Consider the following 22331-nt stretch of genomic DNA (forward strand, 5'->3'; position numbering starts at 1 on the left):
GTTCATTGGTGGTGAGGTCCAAATAAGGTAGCACTATGTCATTGAAATCTTTTCTTTCCAAATAATTCCCAGTCTCAAAGCGAGTATTGTCATAGGCATATCTGAATAAACAAAGGAGAATTTAGGCATTAAAGTGGGTGGGCATGTGGCTTTTTCTCTGTCTTAAGAATCCTGGTGGATATTGGAATTAAGATAGTAGCCATAGTGATGTATCAGAGAGAAGATGAAAGCTGGGAAGAGTATCAGGGACAGAAGTAAAAGCAGTGGAAAGTCTGGGGCTAACCCTGGAGGGAGCACAGACAATTTCCATTATTATGAGGATAGTGATCTTGTTCATCAATGATCTAGGCCCCCTATTTTTCACATTCTGATTGCTGTTTGAGTTTTTTCCCCCTGCTATTCTACTGTCTCTTGCCTTCTTACTAGATATTGACAGGGACTTTGGGACAGGACAAGAGGACTAAATCACCCCATCCATTTTACTTTTGGTAATCAGTTCTAGCAAAAAGATTGATGCGAAGGTAGTTGAAATATTATTTTATTTTGCACTCTGTGTTCTTGAATACCAATGCTATCTCCTTTATTTTTCTATATTAATTAACACTTGGCTGAATAGCACAGGCATGAGCTACGGATGGTAGATGAATACTTTATTCCTTGTTATAATATCCTCAACTTTTGGTATTTGAGTGACAATTTATTTATTTCTCATTTTATAAAAATACATAGTAATAAACCCTGGCCAAGTGGCTCAGTTGGTTGAATGTCATCCCATACACCAGAACAGTTGCACTGTTCAATTCCTGGTCAGGACACAGTTTAATCTTCAGTAGGGGCACATATGGGAGGCAACTAATTGATGTTTCTCACATTGATGTTTCTCTCTCTCTCTCTCTCCCCAACCCCCTTCCTCTAAAATCAATAAAAACATCCTTATGTGAGGATTTTTTAAAAAGAAAAGAAAAAACATTAATAATAGGCATTATTTATTTAAAATATAATAAATTACAATGTAAGCATTATAAAATGATATAAAAAGAGTTACTTAAACTCCAGATGGATGTAAAGGTTAGTTTCTAAAAAGCAACTATAGATCAACTCTTAGAGGATAGAATAGCCAGTAGAAGACATTACAAAGAAAATTTCAGGCAACCACAAAAATATGTTGTTCAAAAAAATAATAAAATTAGAAGAAAAGGGCTTTTTTTAAAAAAAATTATCTTCATGTTTTCAAAGAAATAGAGAGGAAGTTCCTTCAAATTTATGAGAACTACAAACCAAATTAGATAAATAGACAAAGGATAAATTTGACAACTCATACAAAATAGATGTGCATAGTAAGCAAATGTAAAGAAAATATTCCACATTGCTGACAATTAAAGTAGTACAAACATAAAACAGTATTTTATATCTAATTAAGTTAGCACCAAAAATAATTGGCAATATTCGTGGCTGGCAAAGTTGTTATAAAAGGAACATACATTGTTGCTGTCAGCAAAAACAAACTAAATCCTTTTGGGCAGCAATTTGGAATGTATACCAAGAGCCAGGAAACTTTAATCTTTAATCTAAGGATTGAGTTTGTGGAAGTAAATATAAAGAAAGAAAAAAGTGTTTTAATTTCAAATTTAAATTAGGAAACAAAAAGATGGAAATATTTAAATGCCAAAAAAAAATGAAGATACAGTAAACAACTATTAAAGCTTAAAATAAAAATTATGTAAGTACATGGGGAATACATAATACATGAAAAAGAAAAATTTATACATCACATACAACTTTTACATAGCAGTATACATATGAACAAAGACTAAAAGATGAAATGAAAACTGAGTATGGGATGGGATATCAGATAAAATAGATGTTATTTTGGTATTTTCTAATGTTTCTAGAATTTAACAGTAAATAAAGATTGAGTAGATAGGGGGGAAGAAGACACCCAAAGATTATCTAATTTTAATAGCTATTGTATTAAAAATTAGGGTAACTTGGGTGTTTATAAAGTTATTCAGAGAAATATTATCCAATTATGCTCTTGACCCATATCCTGTAATAATACCTTATTCCGCCCTCAGGATGGTCACAATGACACTGTGTTTACTAGTTGTTCTTCACTGACCCTAATAGTAAAACTATCTTAGAGTATGCATCAATATCTGCGCCTGTGTGTGCTGCACCAATAAGCCTGTGGGGACGAAAGTGAGACTGCTTGAGCCACTTGATACTTATCAGACATTAGAAGCCAATAAGATATTGAAAGCAGTCAAGTCTATAACTTACTGCTTTCTCCCTAATCGCATTTGATATTATTTGTTCCTTAGGTGATTTCTCATTTGTGAGTTATTTGTACTTTAGAGATTTGCTTTGATATAGCATATAGTTCCTTTCAATAGCATAGAAACCTTTAAATACTGCTGATATCAGCAGAAGGGGACGAATGCCCATGATATAAACCACCCTCACTATAATATTTTCTGCTTTACATAGTTACATTTTGTAGGTCATGTTTTAACCATTGTGATGAGGAGCCAGTTTATTAAGAGCCTAGAGTTTCTTTTCTCCGAACGTGGAGAAAATTAAAGAGGGAAATGCAGTTCCCTTCTGGAGGCTGATGAACTCTTTCTGCTCTTGCTTCACATGGCAAATGGTGAGAGTTGATTTGCTTTCAAGACCAGAATATCTTCAAAGCCACCTCAACACTACCTTGTTCAGTGTTCTCTAAATGGCAGCCTTTTAGTGACCAGTAATCCCACAAGAATTTCTCATAACCTTTAATGTTGTCATCAACCTCTCCTCACTCCGTGGGGCTCCTGGCTCTTTGATGTTCATTTCTTACCAGTGCAGTGATGATGCACTGGCGAAAGGGGGACAAGGAGAAGGATTAATGGATTATATTCTTCTTTTCAAGTTTCACAAGATTAAAGCACATATTGATTGGATTTTTAAGTGCTTTATCTCAAATAGCATTTAATTCATTATAAAAGTATTATACACTTAGAGTTAAAAATGTTCAATGCAGAAAAGGATAAAGAACCATATGAATCACTAATAATACCACCACTTAGAAATAACCCCTGTTATTTTTATTTATTTATTTATTTATTTATTTATTTATTTGGTACCAAAAATAAAACTCTATAAAGAGAGAAACATGAAAATATGAGAACTACAAGAGTAAATATTTATTTTAGTAAATACTAGAGGCCTGGTGCATGGATCTGTGCATCAGTGAGGTCCCTCCGCCTGCAAGGATCAGGCAGAAACTGGCAGTCCAATACCGCCTGCCACTCCTGCCTGCTGCTCCCACTCATCCCAGCACCACTACCCCTGTCATCCCGATCAAGAGAGGCTCACGCTGTCACAGCAGTGCTAACCAACTGTGGGCCCCACCTCTGGCGCCCGTCAGTCAGCTGAGCGATGCTCCTACTGTGGGAGTGCACTGACCACCAGGGGCAGCTCCTGTGTTGAGCGTCTTCCCCCTGGTGGTCAGTGCACATCATAGTGACTGGTCAATTGGTTGTTTTGTCGCTTAGGCTTTTATATATAGATATGACTAATGACACTCTTAGTTACTGCACAAGAAGCAATGTGGTACAGTAGAAAAACCCTGTCCCTGCCGAAACCGGTTTGGCTCAGCGGTAGAGCGTCGGTCTGCGGACTGAAAGGTCCCGGGTTCGATTCTGGTCAAGGGCATGTACATTGGTTGTGGGCACATCCCCAGTACAGGGTGTGCCGGAGGCAGCTAGTCGATGTTTCTCTCTCATCGACATTTCTAGCTCTCTATCTCTCTCCCTTTCTCTCTGTAAAAAAATCAATAAAACATATTAAATAAAAAAAAGAAAAAGAAAAAGAAAAACCCTGTCCATGGAATCTGCCGATTCTAGAGTTCTAGGCCCAATTCTGCCACTTAACCATTTCTATCCCTAAAGAGTTTTCTCATCTTTAAATAACCATGATAAGGCTGAACTTGTAGGGTTGTTGTAAGGATTAAACACATGAGACATGTAAAACAGTATGCTAGTGTCTGGCATATAGTAACTACTAAATAAAAGGTAAATACTAATACAGGTATTATACATAATTAGATTGTTAGGTGAGTATCATTGAAAATTCATTCAGCAAGAATTAATTGAGCACCTGTCTAGAAATTTGAAGAGGAATAAAACAACACTTATAGTGGGTGATGAGGTAGGGATAGCAGTGTAGAGACAGGGGAATAGACTGAACATGCAAGCTTGAAACGTAGAGAAAGGAGTAGGCAGGGTGTCCCCTAAAATTGTATACACACTTTAACAGCTGACAGCTCAATTTTGAAAATGAAATATATTTTAATAAACACTGCCTTTATAATTATTCAAAGTGTGTGTATACATCTTGTGGGATACCCTATATTAGGGGTGTCGAACTCAATCAGAGAAGGGGCCAAAATCTAAAATCCAGCCTAAATCGAGGGCCGAATGGTTTACTGAACAGTCATAAACTGACAATGTCATAAACTGACAGCGGAGTGCAGTGATGACAGCGCGGTGCGGGCCACATTGCAAGGCCTGGCGGGCTGGATTTGGCCCGCGGGCCTTGTGTTTGACACATGTGCCCTATATGTTTTGTTTGGAGGAGAGTATATTGGAGATCTCTGATCTGCTTGATTTCACTGGTTAAAATTTGATACAGACTAACTCATGGGAATATCTAATCTATAGTATCAAGGCACATAGAAAGATTCCAACTTTTGGTGAGTTACCAGGTGGGAGACAAAGGGTGGAGTCATTTGGGGCATGGTAAAGCTGGTACCTTTGGAGTGACCTTGTGGAATGGTCCCTAAGCAAATTCCAAGATCTTTTTAAGCTTGTTTCTCATTTGTGTGCCTAGATACCTGGGAAGTGCCGTTTGAGGAGATCTCAGAGCTGCAGTGGCTGGGTAGTGGAGCCCAAGGAGCTGTCTTCCTGGGCAAGTTCCGAGCAGAGGAGGTGGCCATCAAGAAAGTGAGAGAGCAGAATGAGACGGATATCAAGCATTTGAGGAAGTTGAAACATCCTAACATCATCGCTTTCAAGTAGGTCCAGGCTTTTGGGGGGTGTGTGTGTGTGTGTGTGTGTGTGTGTGTGTGTGTGTGTGTGTTTTCTTTTTTAAGAAATAGATTTTCTTTCCCCCAATATATACATATAAATTCCTGCTTTGAAAGACATGTTAAGACCATGCTATAGTCTGAGCACTGTGCTAGGTGCTTTGGTAGAGTATCAAAGACCTTTTATATTAGAGTCATGTCTTTAAAGAGTTTATAATATAGAAGTTATTTTTGCCAGAGGATTCCCTGCTTGGACATGATGCAGATGGGGCAGAGAGAGAGAAAGTGTATTCTTGCCAAGCAGACAGATCTGCGCATCAACCTCAGTTATCAATGGGATGACAGATAACCTGAACGTCCTAAAGCTCAGTTAAGAAAACAAAGCTAACATCTAAGTGACCAGAGAACAATTAGTCCCTGTGTAATTGATGTGCTTTTTATTAGTTTCTGTTAACATTTCTTATTAAATATTAACTTGTAATAACAGATACCTTCAGAGTATTTCTCCCTGCATCATTGCTTGCTAGGTGGCTTTTTTAAGGAATACCAAATACTCAGCTTTCTAAACATAATGACACAGAGTTATTGGTGATAGCAAGTTATGTGCTATTTTCATTTCACAAAGTAGTTGTTTTCAAGATTTTTATAGTTTAGATCATTATTTTCACAATATTGGCAGGGATCCCTAGCAAAAGGGGGAGACCCAAAGGCAAATTTGTGGGAAGTCACCAAATTTAGCAGCGCTGAGTTCTAAATATGTGCAATTCCTTCTGCCTTGAGTTCCGTCTCTTACCAGCCTTCAAAGTTTGCCTTAGGTTTGAACAAATGAATGGTGAGTGGCTTTAGAGTAGGCAAAGTGAAGAATAGGAAAGGTAGCTTTTAGGTGGGCTAAAAGTATAGAAAATAGAACTTCTTTATATGTATACTAGAGGCCCGGTGTCCCTCAGCATAGCCTGCACCCTCACAATCCTGGACGACTGGCTCCTAACTTCTTACCTGCCTGCCTGCCTGATCACCCCTAACTGCTCACCCCCTCACCCCCCAGCCTAGTTGCCCCCAACTGCCTCCCATCAGCCTGGTTATCCCTCACTGCCCCCCACCAGCCTGGTAACCCCTAACTTCCCCTCAACCTGCTAGCCTCGTTGCCCCACACAGCCTGCTGTTCAGTCGTTTGGTCACCCCTCACAATCCAGGACTGCTGGCTCTTGACCATTCGCTTGCCTGCCTGCCTGATTGCCTGCTGGTTTGATCAACCCCTAACTGCTCCCCTGCTGGCCTGATCGCCCCCAACTGCCCTCCCCTACTGGCCTAGTCACCACCAACTGCCCTCTCTTGCCAGCCTGGTAGCCCTCAACTGCCCTCCCCTGTAGGCCTGGTCACCCCCAACTGCCCTCCCCTGACAGGCTAGTCACACCCAACTGCCCTCCCGTGCAGCCTTGTTGCCCCCAACTGCCCTCTCCTGCCAGCCATCTTGTAGTAGCCATCTTATGATGACATCAAACCCTTCAGTCTGCAGGCCAATGCCACCTAGACTTTTATTATATAGGATATGAAAATAATATGACCAATGAGGCTACAGTTAAAAGTGGAATAACTTACAAATCCCCCTTCCCTAAACTAGAAGGAACTCCTCCCAGCCTCCAAGAGGGAGCCTCTCTTGATAAAATTCTCATTATAAAAATAAGCATGCAATGTGATAATTTTTTGTTGGAACCACATCCCCAAAGTAAGAAATAGAAATCTTAGATACAGGTTTTGTAGAATGAGTTTAAATGAGTATTAAGGCTGTTTTGATTCAAGACCCCTTGTGGAAAGGGAAATGGGTATAAAAAGGGCCAACCTTGTTCAGTGGTTAGAGCATCAGCCTGCACACTGAAGGGTCACAGGTTCGATTCCCAGTCAAGAGCATGTACCTGGGTTGGGATTCATCCCCAGCCCAGTCAGGACAAGTGCAAGTGCGGGTTGGGATACATGCAGATGGCAACCAATCCATGTGTCTTGTCTCTCTCACATCTATGTTTCTCTCTCCTCCCTTCCCTCTCCCTTCCACTCTCTCTAGAGATTCTATTACTGGTAGCCCTAGTTGCATGTGAGACTAAAACAAAATGCTCTAGAGACCAATTCTAATCTTTCCAAAGATGATCATTTCTAAAGACAATAAAAGGATTTTATTTTTTTAATCCTCACCCTAGGATATTTTTTTCATTGATCTTTAGAGAGAGAATAGAAGGGGCAAGAAGGGAGGGAGAGCGAGAGAGAAAAAAAGAGAGAGAAACATCAGTGTGAGAGAGACACATTGACTGGTTGCCTCCTGCACAGGCCCAGAGCCAGGGAATAGAACCTGCAATTCAGGTACATGCCCTTAACTGGGAAATGAACCCTCAACCCTTCAGTCTGCAGGCCAATGCTCTAACCACTGAGAAAACTGGCCAGGGCAAGATAATTCTTTTTAAGCAGGCTACAAGAAACTCACTTCTTTCTTTCATTTTACTTTACCAAGAGGATCTTTACTCTAAATGGAAAGTAGAGTTTCCATTTAACCAAACCTTGAAGCTTAGGTTTGAGACAGAGATTAGCAAGCCTTTGGGCTTCCTGAAATGAAATAGGCTGTATCTTCCAGGTAGGAGGGCTTTCCATGTAGAATTTGTGTCCTAAGAGGATGGGTATGAGAAGCTTTGTTCCTTTTTCTTCTTTTCTTTTTTTCTTTTTTTAAATATATTTTATTGATTTTTTTACAGAGAGGAAGAGAGAGGGATAGAGAGTTAGAAACATTGATGAGAGAGAATCATCGATCAGCTGCCTCTTGCACACCCCCTACTGGGGATGTGCCCACAACCAAGGTACATGCCCTTGACCAGAATCGAATCTGGGGCCTTTCAGTCTGCAGGCCGATGCTCTATCCACTGAGCCAAACCGGTTTCGGCTGTTCCTTTTTCTTCTCAGTCTTTCCTCCCACCTCACTCTCTGACCCACCCACCTGCATATGCTCTTTTCAGCATTTTGGACAAATATTGCCATGCTGGTGCCCAACTCTTTAGGCTGAATTCTTGAATAGTCTTTACCTCTACATGGAAACAATAGCGAGACTGTGTCCCTGGCCCATTACACCATGCTCTTGAGGCATTGTGCAGTGTTATGTTTGCAGCTATCTGTGCCATGTGTTGCTTGGCCAATGAATCATTCAGGACCATCTGGAAGACATGAAGGCAAGATCAGATTTTAGTACGTCTCTCTGGATACTGATTTCTGTGCTTACAGCTTCTTTTGAAATAAGAACCATGTACAGAAGGGAAATAGCAAGGAAAAAATACTGTATTCTTTTTCCTTCCAATTTCTTAAAGCAATCTTTTAAGAAAACCCAGTCTAACTGTTCCTAATGGAATTGAGTGCCAAGGGGAAAAAAAGGTAGCAATTAGAAGTGATTATAGAGCTGCTATTTATAGCTAGTGAGGGCCTTGTCATAGTATAGGGCTGATGGAATGATTGCTTCTCATTCGTCAGTCGGGAAAAATGAAAAATGCATGCATATCACCATTAGGCCCTTTCTGTCTACATTTGTGACAAGTTAAAACATAGTTGAACAGGGTTCTGAATAACTTCAATCAAATATGTATTTTGATATCCTTAAGCATATTACATTATTCCTGCCTTACTCATTATTTCTCTGAGATGAAAATTAAAGTCTGTTTGTAGTTGAGGTACATTCTTGCTCCAATGAGGTTTCCTACAAGTCAATAACAAAAACTTGAAAAAATGTTTCCACTGAAAATCAAGATGAAAATTTTGGGCAGCTAGAAAATGATGGAGAGTAATAGAAATAGCTTTGTGGCATTTGACAGGCACAGCAAAGCAGGGAAAATGAAGACTAAATTACTTAATTTCTTTATAACCTCCTATTGTTGTATGACTTTCACATGATTATAAACCATCATGGCCTTGTAAAATATATATTTTTATTGATTTCAGAGAGAAAGGCAGAGGAAGAGAGATAGAAACATCAATGATGAGATAAAAAGCATTGACTGGCTGCTTCTTGCACATCCCACACTGGGAATCAAGCCCTCCACCCAGGCATGAGCCCTGACCTGGAATCCAACTGTGAGCTCCTGGTTCATAGGTTGATGCTCAACCACTGAGCCATGCCAGTCAGGCCCATCATGGCCTCTAATAACTTCTATCACTTATAGCAACCTACGAAATAGAACATGAATGGAGAGCTGGCTAAGGACTTTAGCGGGGTGCCTTGCAGGTAGACTGCTCTCAATTGCTACTCTGGAAAGTTTTAAAGGAAGGCATACATACATACCATTAAGGATGGGACACAGAGAATTGCAGACGGTGACTTTTTCCCCCTCTTTTCTCATCCTCTGAACCAAACTGTGAACTAGAATTAATCTGACTATTCCCACTTCTGTAAGGTAACAATATTAATGTAGGAATCTCCAATATGCTGGTCTATCCTGCAGTTGAGGAAGATAACAGAGGCAGTGTGGTGTATGCATGGAAAGAGCATGGCTTTGAAGTTAAAGGGGCAGATTTGAATCCCACTGTCACTCATTAAGTTGTCTGATCTAAGACAAGTCACAGTCCCTCTCTGAACATTACCTATAAAAATTGGAAAAGGTAATGTATATCTTACAGTGGTTTGAAATAAAACAATTCAATAAACATGTAAACATGCCTGACAGATAGAAGATGTTCTTCCATGTTAGTGCCCTTCCCCCTACCCCAGGCCTCTGCACGTGCTCGTGTGAAGGTTTGATCATCAAAGAAAGTTAAGGTAAAGTTAAGAACTATCTGCCAATGGCTTGCTGTGAATGTCTAGGCCTTGTGGTAGACAATGAGAACTTGGAAACCTTTCCCTTCAGTGAGTCTGTAATCTATATCAGATTGCATCTGAAAACTAATGGCTGCTACGAAGCATTGGAATTGAGAGAAGAGAAAGATCTTTGGGCTGGAATGATCAGGAAAGGCTTCATGGAAGACATAAGAATTGATGGAAATACAGGCTGCATGGATATATAGCACGTTGTGTAATGCTATTTTTATTCTAAGCAGAATTTTTTTTTCAAAAACTATATATTATAGAAAATTTTAAAAGTTTTTTTTAACTTCTTTTTAAATTTATTTAAATAATTCTTTATGTTTTAATTACAGTTGACATACAATATTATATTAGTTTCAGGTGTACACATCAATAATGAAACATAAAACGGAAAATTGAGCCCAGCTGTGTTGCTCAGTGGTTGTGTCAACCCATGAACAAGAGGTCACAGTTCAATTCCCAGACAGGGTACATGCCCAGGTTTCTGGCTTAATCCCCAGTAGGGGGGTGTGCAGGAGGCAGCCAACCAATGATTCTCTCTAATCGATGTTTCTATCCATTTCTCCCTCTCCCTTACTCTGTCTGAAATCAGTAAAAACATGTCTTTAAAAAGAAAAACGATTCTTTTTTTCTGATCCTCAATCTAGCTTGCCAGTCTTAAATTTGAGTAACTGAGAATTCCACAAAATAATAGTAAAAACAGCAATATTTTATTTGAATTCTATTTCTGCACACTATGTATAAAACTCTCTATGTAATTCTAAAAGGAAGCTATTTAAATTATTCTTAATCAAAACAACACAATATCCAGCCCACAGAAAGCCTCAGGAAAGGGTTCTCTTTTCCTAGAATGGAATGTCCCCCCAGAGAAAGCACCAGATATAGCATAGCACATAGATACCCAAAGTGAACAAGACAAAACTAAAATTGTTGCTATGCATAGTAGAGAAAACCTGTAGACTAAAGGGTTTTAATGCTAATTTAAGAATCAGGAATGATTATCTTTATGCACATAAAAAATAATTTGGTTAGAGAATTGGTCTTAGTGATTAAATTTATGAAATACTCTTTTTAAAATTATATTTTATTGATTTTTTTTTTACAGAGAGGAAGGGAGAGGAATAGAGAGATAGAAACATCGATGAGAGAGAAGCATCAATCAGCTGCCTCCTGGATGCCCCCTACTGGGGATGTGCCTGCAATCCAGTTACATGCCATTGACCAGAATCGAACCCGGGATCCTTCAGTCCCCAGGCTGATGCTCTATCCACTGAGCCAAACTGGCGAGGGCGAAATACTCTTAAGATATAAACATGTATACATGTATGTTTGTGTCTATGTGTGTACTATATACATGCTTGTGTTTTCTTGAAAGGGGTGTTTGTACTCAGGCCCCATGTTATTGTATCATCATGGAATACTGTGCCCATGGACAACTCTACGAGGTTTTGCGAGCAGGCAGGAAGATCACACCTCGATTGCTAGTAGACTGGTCCACAGGAATTGCAAGTGGAATGAATTATTTGCACCTTCACAAAATCATTCATCGAGATCTCAAATCACCGAAGTGAGTACTGGAGCTAATTTCTCAGCCATTCTGTTTTATTGGTTTGAAATAAGGAATTCCATCAACTTTAGTTGCAGTTTTCAGACACGATACTTTTGGTTCAGCTTAAGTCAGTACAATGGGCAATGCTATTTGTTTACCTTTTGGATTATTATTGACCTACTTACCGATGTAGATGGCAGATATGTTCAGGCACCTGACACTAGTTTTCCTTTTTTGTTGCGTTATAACTGTGCAATTATGAAACAATTCATTATCTGAATAATTAACCATTTTGAATAATTAATGCCAAACTTTCTCACTTGGAGGCTTGATTTGTTGTTTTCCTGTGTGTTTCCAGAAATGAGTTTCAGAAATGCATTTAATACAGTCAGGTAAAAGTGAATGAATAAGAAACAGAGGCAAAGAATAAATAAAAATGTTAGAACTAAAGCTTGTTCACAAAATGTATTCCATAAGATTTCCTACTGCTGTGGTGTAGAGGTGGACTCCATATTTGGCATTGAGTGTCCTAAAGTATAAGCAAAGAAAGAAAGAAATAGTTATAAGGTTCACAGTGTCCATAAGAAAAATACAAACTGATTATTTAAGAGAAGCAAAAAGCTGTTTCTAGTAACCTCTGTTTTCAAAATGATTCCTTGGCTACTAATAACCACATTAAGAGGAGTGTTTATTCAGTTCCTCAAATTGCATAAAGGAATTGATAAAATGGTATATTTCACTGTTGCTCCTATTTTTAAACATTTTTATCACTTTTCATCACATTTTGGTTTGGAGAAGCAGAAAAGGATTAATCTTTTTTGCATGTGCTTTTATAATTTACATGTTTTTATATCCATAATCACATCTGCTTTAATCTTGGCAAAAACTGCGTGGGATGGATGTGACAAGTATCATTATTTTTATTTTACGTAAGAAAAACTAGGGCTCAGAGCCCAAAGTCATGGAGCTAGGACTTGAACCCAGAACTTTTTGATCAAAGATCACTGCTTCCTAAATCATCGTGTGAAGGTGAGGGATTCCTTCCTCTTCTCCGTGGAAGATATAAATCAGTCTTGATTACAAACTTCAAAAGAATTCTAATTCATCGCCATAGTTCTCAATAATGTTTATTGCCATTGTTAGCTCACTGAACAACCTCCTTCTTGATTTACTTGCAAACAACTTTATTATAAAGTGTTCATTCCTTCTGTCTATATGAAAGCTTTTGTCATGCACCACATACACATAAAACACTTGCCAACGGTCTCTTTGAATAGTCTGCTTTTGAATCACCTGTTCTCCTTGAGAATTAATTTTAGAAAAGGAGGTTAGGAATATGTAGAATACATAACAATCACACACTGCTCTCTAACTATTGTCACTTAAAGATTAGAGGAAGTTGGTTACCCAGTAAGCATTCCCTCTGTTATCAGTACCACCCTGAACCCGTGTAGCCTTGGCCTCTTTGGGTTCCAAGATAATTTTGAAAAAAAGCAAAGATCCGTCTGGCTTGCTGTAAAGAGAGATTTTATTACCCACATTAAGTCTTTAGGCTCTGTAACCTTTGTCTCAGAAATTTCACAAAAGTCCCAAAATCATATCTTCTCTGGTCCCCTCCCATGTCCATTCCCTCTCGTCATCTATCTATATAAAACCCTATATATGCAAATCAACCAAACAGCAGAACCACTGGTGGAACAACTAGTCACTATGATGCGCACTGAACACCAGGGGGCAGACACTCAATGCAGGAGCTGCCCCAGCCTGCAGGCCCTGACCGGCAGGGCATTTACCCAGCTGGTTGCCCCACAGATTGGCGCTGATCGCCAGCCAGGCCTACGGACCCTACCTGTGCAGGAATTTCATGCATCGGGCCTCTAGTGTCCTATCATGAGCAGCACAAAAAAGTTTATCACCTTTTCTGACTCTCATGATTTATGATACCATCAATTCTCCAATTATCACAAATAGCCCATGATTCGTTCATCCTTATGCATTTCCACCAACACCAGCACCATTAAATCAAAATTCCTAAATTATGTGAATTTTACATAGCAGGTGAAAAACCAGGGCATGGACGTGGATGAAGATATTCTAAAGCAATTGCAAGCACTGAGCTATTTGGTAAATAGCTTTTTTATATTGTCAGGGATGGGGCAAATGTGAAGTCCCTGGTTCAAGCAGAGAAGGAAGGATCTAGACTGAGAAGTTTCCTATTTCCTAACCTCCTTGACTCTGATACTGTTGGAATATTAAGCCTTTTTATTTTTAAAAATAGGTCTCTAGATCATTAAGCCTCTGAAACCCTAACTCATTGACATTCTTAAGTTCTAAACAGGCTGTTTCAAGTGAACTCAGTCTAGTGCATGAGGATGTTAGTACCCTGCTTCCCCGAAAATAAGACAGTGTCTTATATTAATTTTTTCTCCCAAAGTTGCGCTAGGTCTTATTTTCAGGGGATGTCTTATCTTTCCATGCGCCAGGTCTTATTTTCGGAGGATGTCTTATTTTCGGGGAAACACAGAATGTTGTATTGGTACCAGGTTATAACATCTTTAAAGCTGGCAAAAGCAGCTTGTCCAGGTCACATTTCAGATAACTACTGTGGAAAGTAAAATGTGAGTTGTGGAAATCTATTTAAGCTTAAATTTATCCCTGCTTTTCCTCATCCTTAGTGGAATCCCAGGATACTTATTAGCCTTTTAATGTAGCAACTTCCTAGTATCATGGTCCCATGCATGATTTTAGTTAGCCATCACTTAAAGAGTGTTTTGAAAGAAGTGTTTTCTTAGTGGGCTGTCTGAGACTGGCAGGGTGGAAACCAATATTTATTGAGCATGTGTGCTTTACGTATCTCATTTAATTCAAACAAAGTTTCTATGAGGCATTATTACAGGCCGGTATTTCTTATCCACAACTCCGGGAGTCTGATGATTTCAGGAACAGTGCATTCATTACCTTACATCCCAGCAAAGGCTGGGGCAGCACCCTACAATCAGCCACATTCATATATCTGTAGCAAAACCTATGGTAGGCACACAAAGTGTGATAAAGTGTGTTTGCTTTATACATATGAAAAAATGCTTACGCACTGTTCTTAGATCTTTTGCATTTTTAAACTGTGGATAAAATACTGTGAACTGAATTGTCTCATGTTATATAGTTGAGAAAAATGGCGTAGGAGAACTAAATAAATTGGCAAAGCTCACGCAGTGGTGAAGGCAGGATAAATCCAGATGTAAAAGCCCACTATGGCCCTGGCCAGTGTGGCTCAGTTGGTTGAGCATGATCCCTTGCACCAGAAGGTCACAGGTTTGATTCCAGTCAGGGCACATGCCCGGGTTGCAGGTTCAGTCCCCAGGTGGGGTGTGTAAAGGAGGCAACCAATCAATGTTTCTCTCTCACATCAATGTTTCTCTTACTCTCTCTCCCTTTTTCTTCCTCTCTCTTTAAAAAGCATCAATAACGTATATGTTTTTTTATATTTATATATTTTATATTTTATATATTTTAAAGCCCTCTGTGCTATGCTGCCTCACAAGTATGAGTGGTGCTGTTTCTAGTGTATTGCTAATGTCCTAATAATATTGAAACTGGTAAGCTGAATTCTGCAAGGTAGGGGGCAGCAAAGTCTTCAGTTGCCAATTTGAGCCATGTTTTTCATTCCTACTAATGATCTGGATGTTGTCTTATTTCTTTTCCAAGTGTTTTAGTGACTCACACAGATGCAGTAAAAATTTCAGATTTTGGTACATCTAAGGAACTCAGCGACAAAAGTACCAAGATGTCCTTCGCTGGCACAGTCGCATGGATGGCGCCAGAGGTGATACGAAATGAACCTGTCTCCGAAAAAGTCGATATATGGTGAGTAGCACCATCTGTGCCAACTAGAAATCCTTCTCCCACTTTCTCCCTTCAGCATTTCCTCCACCCACACTAATACCTTCCTCAAATAGTCGTTAATGTTCCTCTCTTCTGGTTGGTTGCATTCCATATTACCCAGTCCAATGGTAAGAAGGGTTGGGATAGAATTAAGATAATTCAGTAAATCATCAGTTTGAAGGACCTTCAGAGAATATGCTAAATTTTCTGTGAAATGGAAAGTTTACTTTCTTTTTTTTCTTTCTTTTTTTCTTGATATTTATTCTTTTTTATTTCTCTATAGAAACACAAAAACTGGGAAGATTACATTATTTCAGTGCAAATGTCAACAGGAAAGTTTACTTTAAATAATCATTTAGTACAGAAGTCTTCCTGGGCTTTACATTACATAATTCTTACCTTCTTACATAAAATACTTTAAGCAAAGTTTACCTGTTTTGGTAAACTCAAACCATCATGTATATCTGTGAGCTACTGGTATGAATAGTTCTGGACTTTAGACATATTTGAGTTGTATAATGCAATTAACCCTTTTATAAGCAGCCTCTATGCTGTACTTTTTTTGTTGTTGATGACCTTTTTATAATCTTTATCAATTTTTCCTCCAAATCTTTGCTATTAACAGTGAATTTCCCTATAGTTGCTTTTTTTTTTTCATTTGTAAAATGGACTACTAATAACTTTTAGGCTAAAATAATAGCATATATTAAAATTGCATGTAAACCCTAACAGGTTTGGCTCAGTGGATAGAACGTCGGCCTGCAGACTCAAGGGTCCCAGGTTCAATTCCAGTCAAGGGAATGTTTCGGGCACAACCCCAGTAGGGGTTGTGCAGGAGACAGCTGATTGATGTTTCTCTCCCATCAATATTTCTAACTCTCCATCCCTCTCCCTTCCTCTCTGTAAAAAATTAATAAAATACATTTTTTAAAATTGCATGTAATATCAAAGTAAGTAAGAAAAAGAAGAAATGTAGAGTGACTTGTAATTTGGGTAATTATTACTAATGTGTCCTTCTTAGGGATTATGCCAATTTATGTTCTCAACAGAAATGTGTAAGAGTGTTTTCTCAGTCTCACCAACAAAGGTAAACTTTTGGATTTTTGCCAACCATGTAGGTTTTTAAAAAAAGTATATTTGGAGCTATTTTAATTTGTATTCCTCTTCTTATAAGTAATGTTTTGCATTTTTTCATGTTTACAAACCATTTGTAATTTCTTATTTGTGAACTATTATTCGCTAAGCTTTCTAATCTTTATTCTTATCAATTTATGAATATTTTATATATTAAAAAGATTAGCCTTTTCTTTTCACATTTTGGTATTTTTCTTATAGTAGAGGCTTTTTTTCCATGCCATATATATATATTTTTTTTAATGCAGTTTAGCTTAATCATTCTCTCCTTTTATGGATTCTGGATTTCATAATCAGAAAATCCTTCACCACTCTAAGATTTGTTTTTAATTCCCATGCATTTTTTTTAGGAAAATTAATTTCATTATTATAACTAAATCTTCGATTCATTAGGAATTCATCTTTGTAAGATGACGTATAAATTTCATTTTCTCCCTAGTTATCCAAACGGCATCTATAGAATAATCAATTTCCCACACTGGTTTGAGATGTCACTTTTATCATATATGCAGTCCCTCTATGTATTCGGTCTATTTCTAGATTTCTGTTTCATTTCATTAGTGTAGCTGTCTATTCGTGCACCAGAGTTAATCACTGAAGCCTTACAAAATGTCTTAACATTGGAGAGTGTTGGTTGCCTCTCAGTGACTTTCTTTCTTAGAGTTTTCCTGGCTGTTTCCTTTTTTTTTTTTTTTTTTTTTTTTGTAGCAGAATTAGAATTTTAAAACTGGGTACACGTTCAATTAAAAACAAACAAAGAACTAAAATACAAGCGAGCTTTCCTGAAATGTCTTCTGCGCGTGTTCTTGGTACCACTGCAGGTCCTTTGGCGTGGTGCTGTGGGAGCTGCTGACGGGAGAGATCCCTTACAAAGATGTAGACTCTTCGGCCATCATTTGGGGTGTTGGAAGCAACAGCCTACACCTTCCAGTTCCTTCCACTTGCCCTGATGGATTCAAAATCCTTATGAAACAGACATGGTAAGAAATACATTTCTCCCAACATTCTATTTTAACTCCCTCCTCAAAACCATATTTGAAACTTCTTCAGAACTGCAGGGAAGTCTCTCATGTGTATTGGGGAGTGAATCACCGGGTAGTAAAAAAACCAGGAGCCTTGAAACTACTTATAAATAAAGAATTTAGTACCTGTTGAAATAGTAGGCCTTAGTAAATAATAGCTGTTATTACTTTACCAGCTCTAAGGGATGGTTATCAAACAGGTCACTGATGTTCATTTCATCCTCACTGCCTGAGTTACAGCCATGCATGGAGTCAAAGCCGGCTTCCACTTTTATTAGAGTAGAATGAACTCTTTATCCTCCTGGACATGCCTTCTTAAACGCACAAGCTGCCTTTTTCTGCATTTAGGCAAAGTAAACCTCGCAACCGACCTTCGTTCCGGCAGACACTCATGCATTTGGACATTGCGTCGGCTGATGTTCTTGCCACCCCACAGGAAACTTACTTCAAGTCTCAGGTAAGGTTGGAAACTCTGCCAAGTACTGCTACTGAACAGACAGACAAGGAGCTGTCAGTGAGAAAAAGTAATTCTTAGACGAGAGCCATTCTGATCCTTACAGCAATTATGTAACTCGATTCATTGTGCAACAGTCACTGTGATACTCACACATATGACCTTTTGGAGTTTCTTGAGCACACACAGTATTCTCTCGTTTGGAAAGGGTGTGTATCAGAATCTGATCTTCACAATGGGTTCTGGTGAAACTGTTGAAGAGAAAAGAGGAAAAGAAGATATGCAAAGTGTAATGTACATATATGCAAATTAGAATTACTACTGAACTTCATGAACGTATGACTCTCTTTGAAGAAGAAAAAATGACAGTACAGAGGAGGGACGTTAAATACCAAAAAGAGCCCAGGATAGAATCAGGCCCAGAGAGAACCTTTTCTCTAACTTTATATGTCACTTAATAGCACCCAATAAAATACCACTTATTGTGTCTGTTAGCTTTTAGTGCACTACAAGCCATTCTAAAATGTATGGCTTAAAACAATAAGCTTTTGTTTGGCTCACGATTTTGTGGGTTGGGAATTTGGGCTAGAAGTTCTGCCGGCTTTGGGCTCGCTCACACGTCTGCCGCCCATTGCAAGGTCAGCTGGGAGGCTGGCAGGTTCCAGATGGCCTCACTCTCAAGTCTGACTGCCGGTTGGCTATTAGCTGGAGCAGCCCAGTTCTCCACGTGGCCTCTTGTCCTTGGCAGGCTAGCTGGGGCTTGTTCACATGGTGTTCTCTGGGTGACAAATGCAGCAAAGGGCAAGCTCTGGTGCACAGGTGATGTTTAAGCCTATTTGTGTATCATGCGTGCTAACGTCTCCCTGGCTAACACAAGTCACAGGCCAACCCAGATGGAGAAAGAGACATCACCTCTTTTTTTTTTTTAATTTTAAAAAAATATATTTTATTGATTTTTTACAGAGAGGAAGGGAGAGGGATAGAGAGCTAGAAACATTGACTGTCTCCTGCACACCCCCTACTGGGGATGTGCCCGCAACCAATGTACATGCCCTTGACCAGAATCGAACCTGGGACCTTTCAGTCCACAGACCAACACTCTATCCATTGAGCCAAACCAGTTTTGGCATGAGACATCACCTCTTGATAGATGCAGAGAGGGGAAGAATGTGTGACTATTAAATGAAAATGCTATACACGTCATAAGGATTGGTGGTCCAACCACTATCAGCCTGGATAGGGAGTGGTGGGAGATACGTGTACGTGAGGTCCTCATCCTTCCCAGACCCAGGTAATAGCATAAGGAGCAAAATGGGGTGAGACTATGGTTTTTGAAATAAGTGTGATGGTCCTAAGTTATAGCTTTTTGCCCGCAGGATTTCACAACAGTATTACCTAATTTCTTCTCAGGTAGTTTTGTCTCACTCATGGTACTGTGCTTCTAAGTGAATTTTTGTAAGATGAATTCCATCTCCACATTATTTTCCAGTATCATTTCAAAGAGTCATTCTCAGAGAAGACATTTTATCACCCATCGGTGTTCCAAACTATTCATTATAGCCCCCCATCTGCAGTGAGGGTGCACTTACCCACCAGGAAAGTCTGTGTTAAAATGAGGGCTGGACTGAGAGGGGCATCGTCCTGGGGGTTAAACAAGTCCTCCAATATGTCTTACTGCCTGACCTACCCAAGACTCAGAGTACATGCTTCTCAGATATCGGACAGACACAGAGATACTCTGCCCTCCAGACATTGGGAATTTCTTAATGAAGTCCCAGGGCTTCTGGCAGTTCCCAAGGAAAGGTAAGTCAGAGACTCTTATCCTGCCCAAAGGTTCCAATATACTTTCTATGGAGCCACAAACTTAGCTCTTCCCACAACTGTGTCTTTAAATCTTTAGTCAGACTTGCCCCTGAAGCTTTTTAGTGTTTCTAAGGAATTACTATGTAAGAAAAGTGTTTGATCTGAGAGAAAATAAGAGGATGTAGCAGGTTGACTTCATACCACTTCCTCTGTTCTTTGGAATGCATTCGGGTAAACTCCCTTAAAACCATTACAAACTGGAGAAGAAATCTGTCAAATAGCTGTTAGTGCTCCGAAAAAATAAAATAAAAAATCCTAGGGCCTTTTGTGAAATGAAAGTGAATAATAGTGAACACTCTCTAGGAAGTCTTTCAAGCGTAGGGTATGGTTGCAATCGCAGCTTTGCTTCCCTCACTATACAGTAACTATAAAACTATGCATTCCACAATTTTGAAAAGCACTCTTTGTGAGCATGCTAAGTCACAAGCTATTGAGACCATATAACTGTATAAACTTGGAAAACTTCAATTTCTAAGCAGATTTCACCTGAGTGCTCCCAGAATATCACTTCTTAGCCAGTGCAACACATTCTGAGCCCTCACCAGCTGCAAAGCACGGTATGGTGCAACTCAGCACCCACAGTTGGTGTCTTTACTTGTACAAACTCACTTTTATCATCACTTGCAGTGCTAAGTGTGTGAAGATGAAGCATATATAGCACAGATGAACTCAGAAAAGAAAAGGTTCTTTTGGAGCAAGAATATGAAAGGGAGAAGAAAAAGAGGGGAAGGGAAGGAAGAGAGAAGAAAACCTTAGTACATTGGATATCTTTTAATATTCATTAATTCTTCCACATTTTTCTCCCAACATAAAATTTTACCTCTCCTTAAAGAGCCGCAAAATCTGCTATCCTTGCTAGTTTCTGGAATTAGGCCCTAAGTCTAAACTCCTGACCTGTGATCTTGGATAACTCACTACATTTTCTAGACATCAGCTTACTCCTCTTTACAAGATTCCAAAGCTGCACCTTGTCCTGTTTACACAACAAACTCTTCCTTTCCTGTTGACTTCACTTTGTTAAAAGTAATGGGGCAGTGCTGGTTATGGCAACATCTTACAGGTATGTTAGTGAAACAGTGGAAAATGCCGCTCCTCCCCAATGATGGTGGCTTTTTTTATAGGTCACGTTCATGCAGGAATCTTTCCTGCACAACTGTTTTCTGTCAGAGGCTCCTCGGTCTCTGTCAAATTGGCTTCACATATGCCCACACATGTCTGTGTTGCAGAGTCAGTGCCAGTTGGAATTCCTATTACATAAAGATACTAAGTATATGTGATGGAACTCCAAAATTAACATCTCCCAGTCACATGATACCTGTGGGGAAAGCATGATTAATCAGTACCTGCTGTTTCCCCACATGTCCTGTTCCCTCTTCAAAGGAGGGAACTTCTTTTTGGAAATTCACTTTTTTAATAGGTTTCCATCTTCAAAAGGTTCTCTTTAAATTTTCCTAACCCATAATCCCATAAGCAAAAAATCAAGAGGTTTATTTTTCTCTAGAATTAAAAAATAAATAGGAGGGGAAAAGAGAACATAGGTAATACTTTTAACAATAAAGATTTATTTTTAAAAAAATAATAAACAAATAGATCTGCCATATCTCATTCCTCACCACCAGATGGAGTTATTTCCTTTCCTGGTTCCTTTAAGTATTGTTCTGGAATCACTGACAGGTTTTCGTAAGAAGAGGACATTTTAAGGCCTAAGTTTGACTCTCTCCCTTATTTCTTTTTTGGTCTAACAACTCTTGATTATCAATCTTTGGCCTCTTAAAGCTCAATACTCTTTCTATCTCATGATTTTGATCTGATGATTGAAAGAACAGCATTACCTGGGACTCACTCAAACCTGCATTTATAGCTTAGCCTACAGGCCCAGTGCATGAAATTCATGCATGGGTAGAGTCCCTAGGCCTGGCCCGCGATCAGGGCTGATCTGTGGGATGACCAGCGGAGCAATCAGGGGACCCCCACTGGCACCTGCCTTGGCTAGCCTGGGGCCTGTGGGCTGGGGGTAGCTCCTGTGTTGAGCATATGTCTCCTGGTGGTCTGTGCACATCATAGCAACCAGTCGTTCTGCTGTTTGGTCAGTTTGCATATTAGGCTTTTATTATATAGGATACTGTCAAAGACTGCTATCAAATAATAGACAGCACATTCTGGACCTTGGCTTTCTGACAGTGTTGTTTGGCAGGTTTGGTGCACAAAAGTCAATTTTTGTCAGTCAGAGTCAACATATATATGAAGATCTAGGCTCTACAGCAGTGGTTCTCAACCTGTGGGTCGCAACCACAGGTTGAGAACCACTAGCAGGGTTGCCTAAGACTATCGGAAAACACAGATATTTACATTATGATTCATAACTAGCAAAATTACAGTTATGAAGTAGCAACAAAAATAATTTTATGGTTGGGCGTCACCACCACATGAGGAACTGTTTGAAAGGGTCGCAGCATTAGAAAGGTTGAGAACCACTGCTCTAGAGGAATATTATGCAATTGGAAACATTTAGTGGAAGTTACGTTAACCTCATTAGC

The 22331-nt window shown here is 39.2% G+C and overlaps 1 protein-coding gene across 4 annotated transcripts in view; it reads left to right on the top strand.

The window, feature by feature from the left end:
- MAP3K13 (mitogen-activated protein kinase kinase kinase 13) overlaps positions 1-22331 on the top strand; it is a 141068-nt gene that overhangs the window by 102055 nt on the left and 16682 nt on the right. For all 4 annotated transcript variants that reach the window (XM_084872532.1, XM_084872533.1, XM_084872535.1 and 1 more), the window contains 5 exons: positions 4870-5053; positions 11266-11457; positions 15145-15303; positions 17277-17435; positions 17826-17934. In XM_084872532.1, coding sequence (XP_084728658.1) covers positions 4870-5053; positions 11266-11457; positions 15145-15303; positions 17277-17435; positions 17826-17934 — 803 coding nt within the window. The remainder of the gene's footprint in view (positions 1-4869; positions 5054-11265; positions 11458-15144; positions 15304-17276; positions 17436-17825; positions 17935-22331) is intronic.

This window comes from Pipistrellus hanaki, assembly GCF_964339955.1.
Source record: "Pipistrellus hanaki genome assembly, chromosome: 2".
Classification (NCBI taxonomy): Eukaryota; Metazoa; Chordata; class Mammalia; order Chiroptera; family Vespertilionidae; genus Pipistrellus; species Pipistrellus hanaki.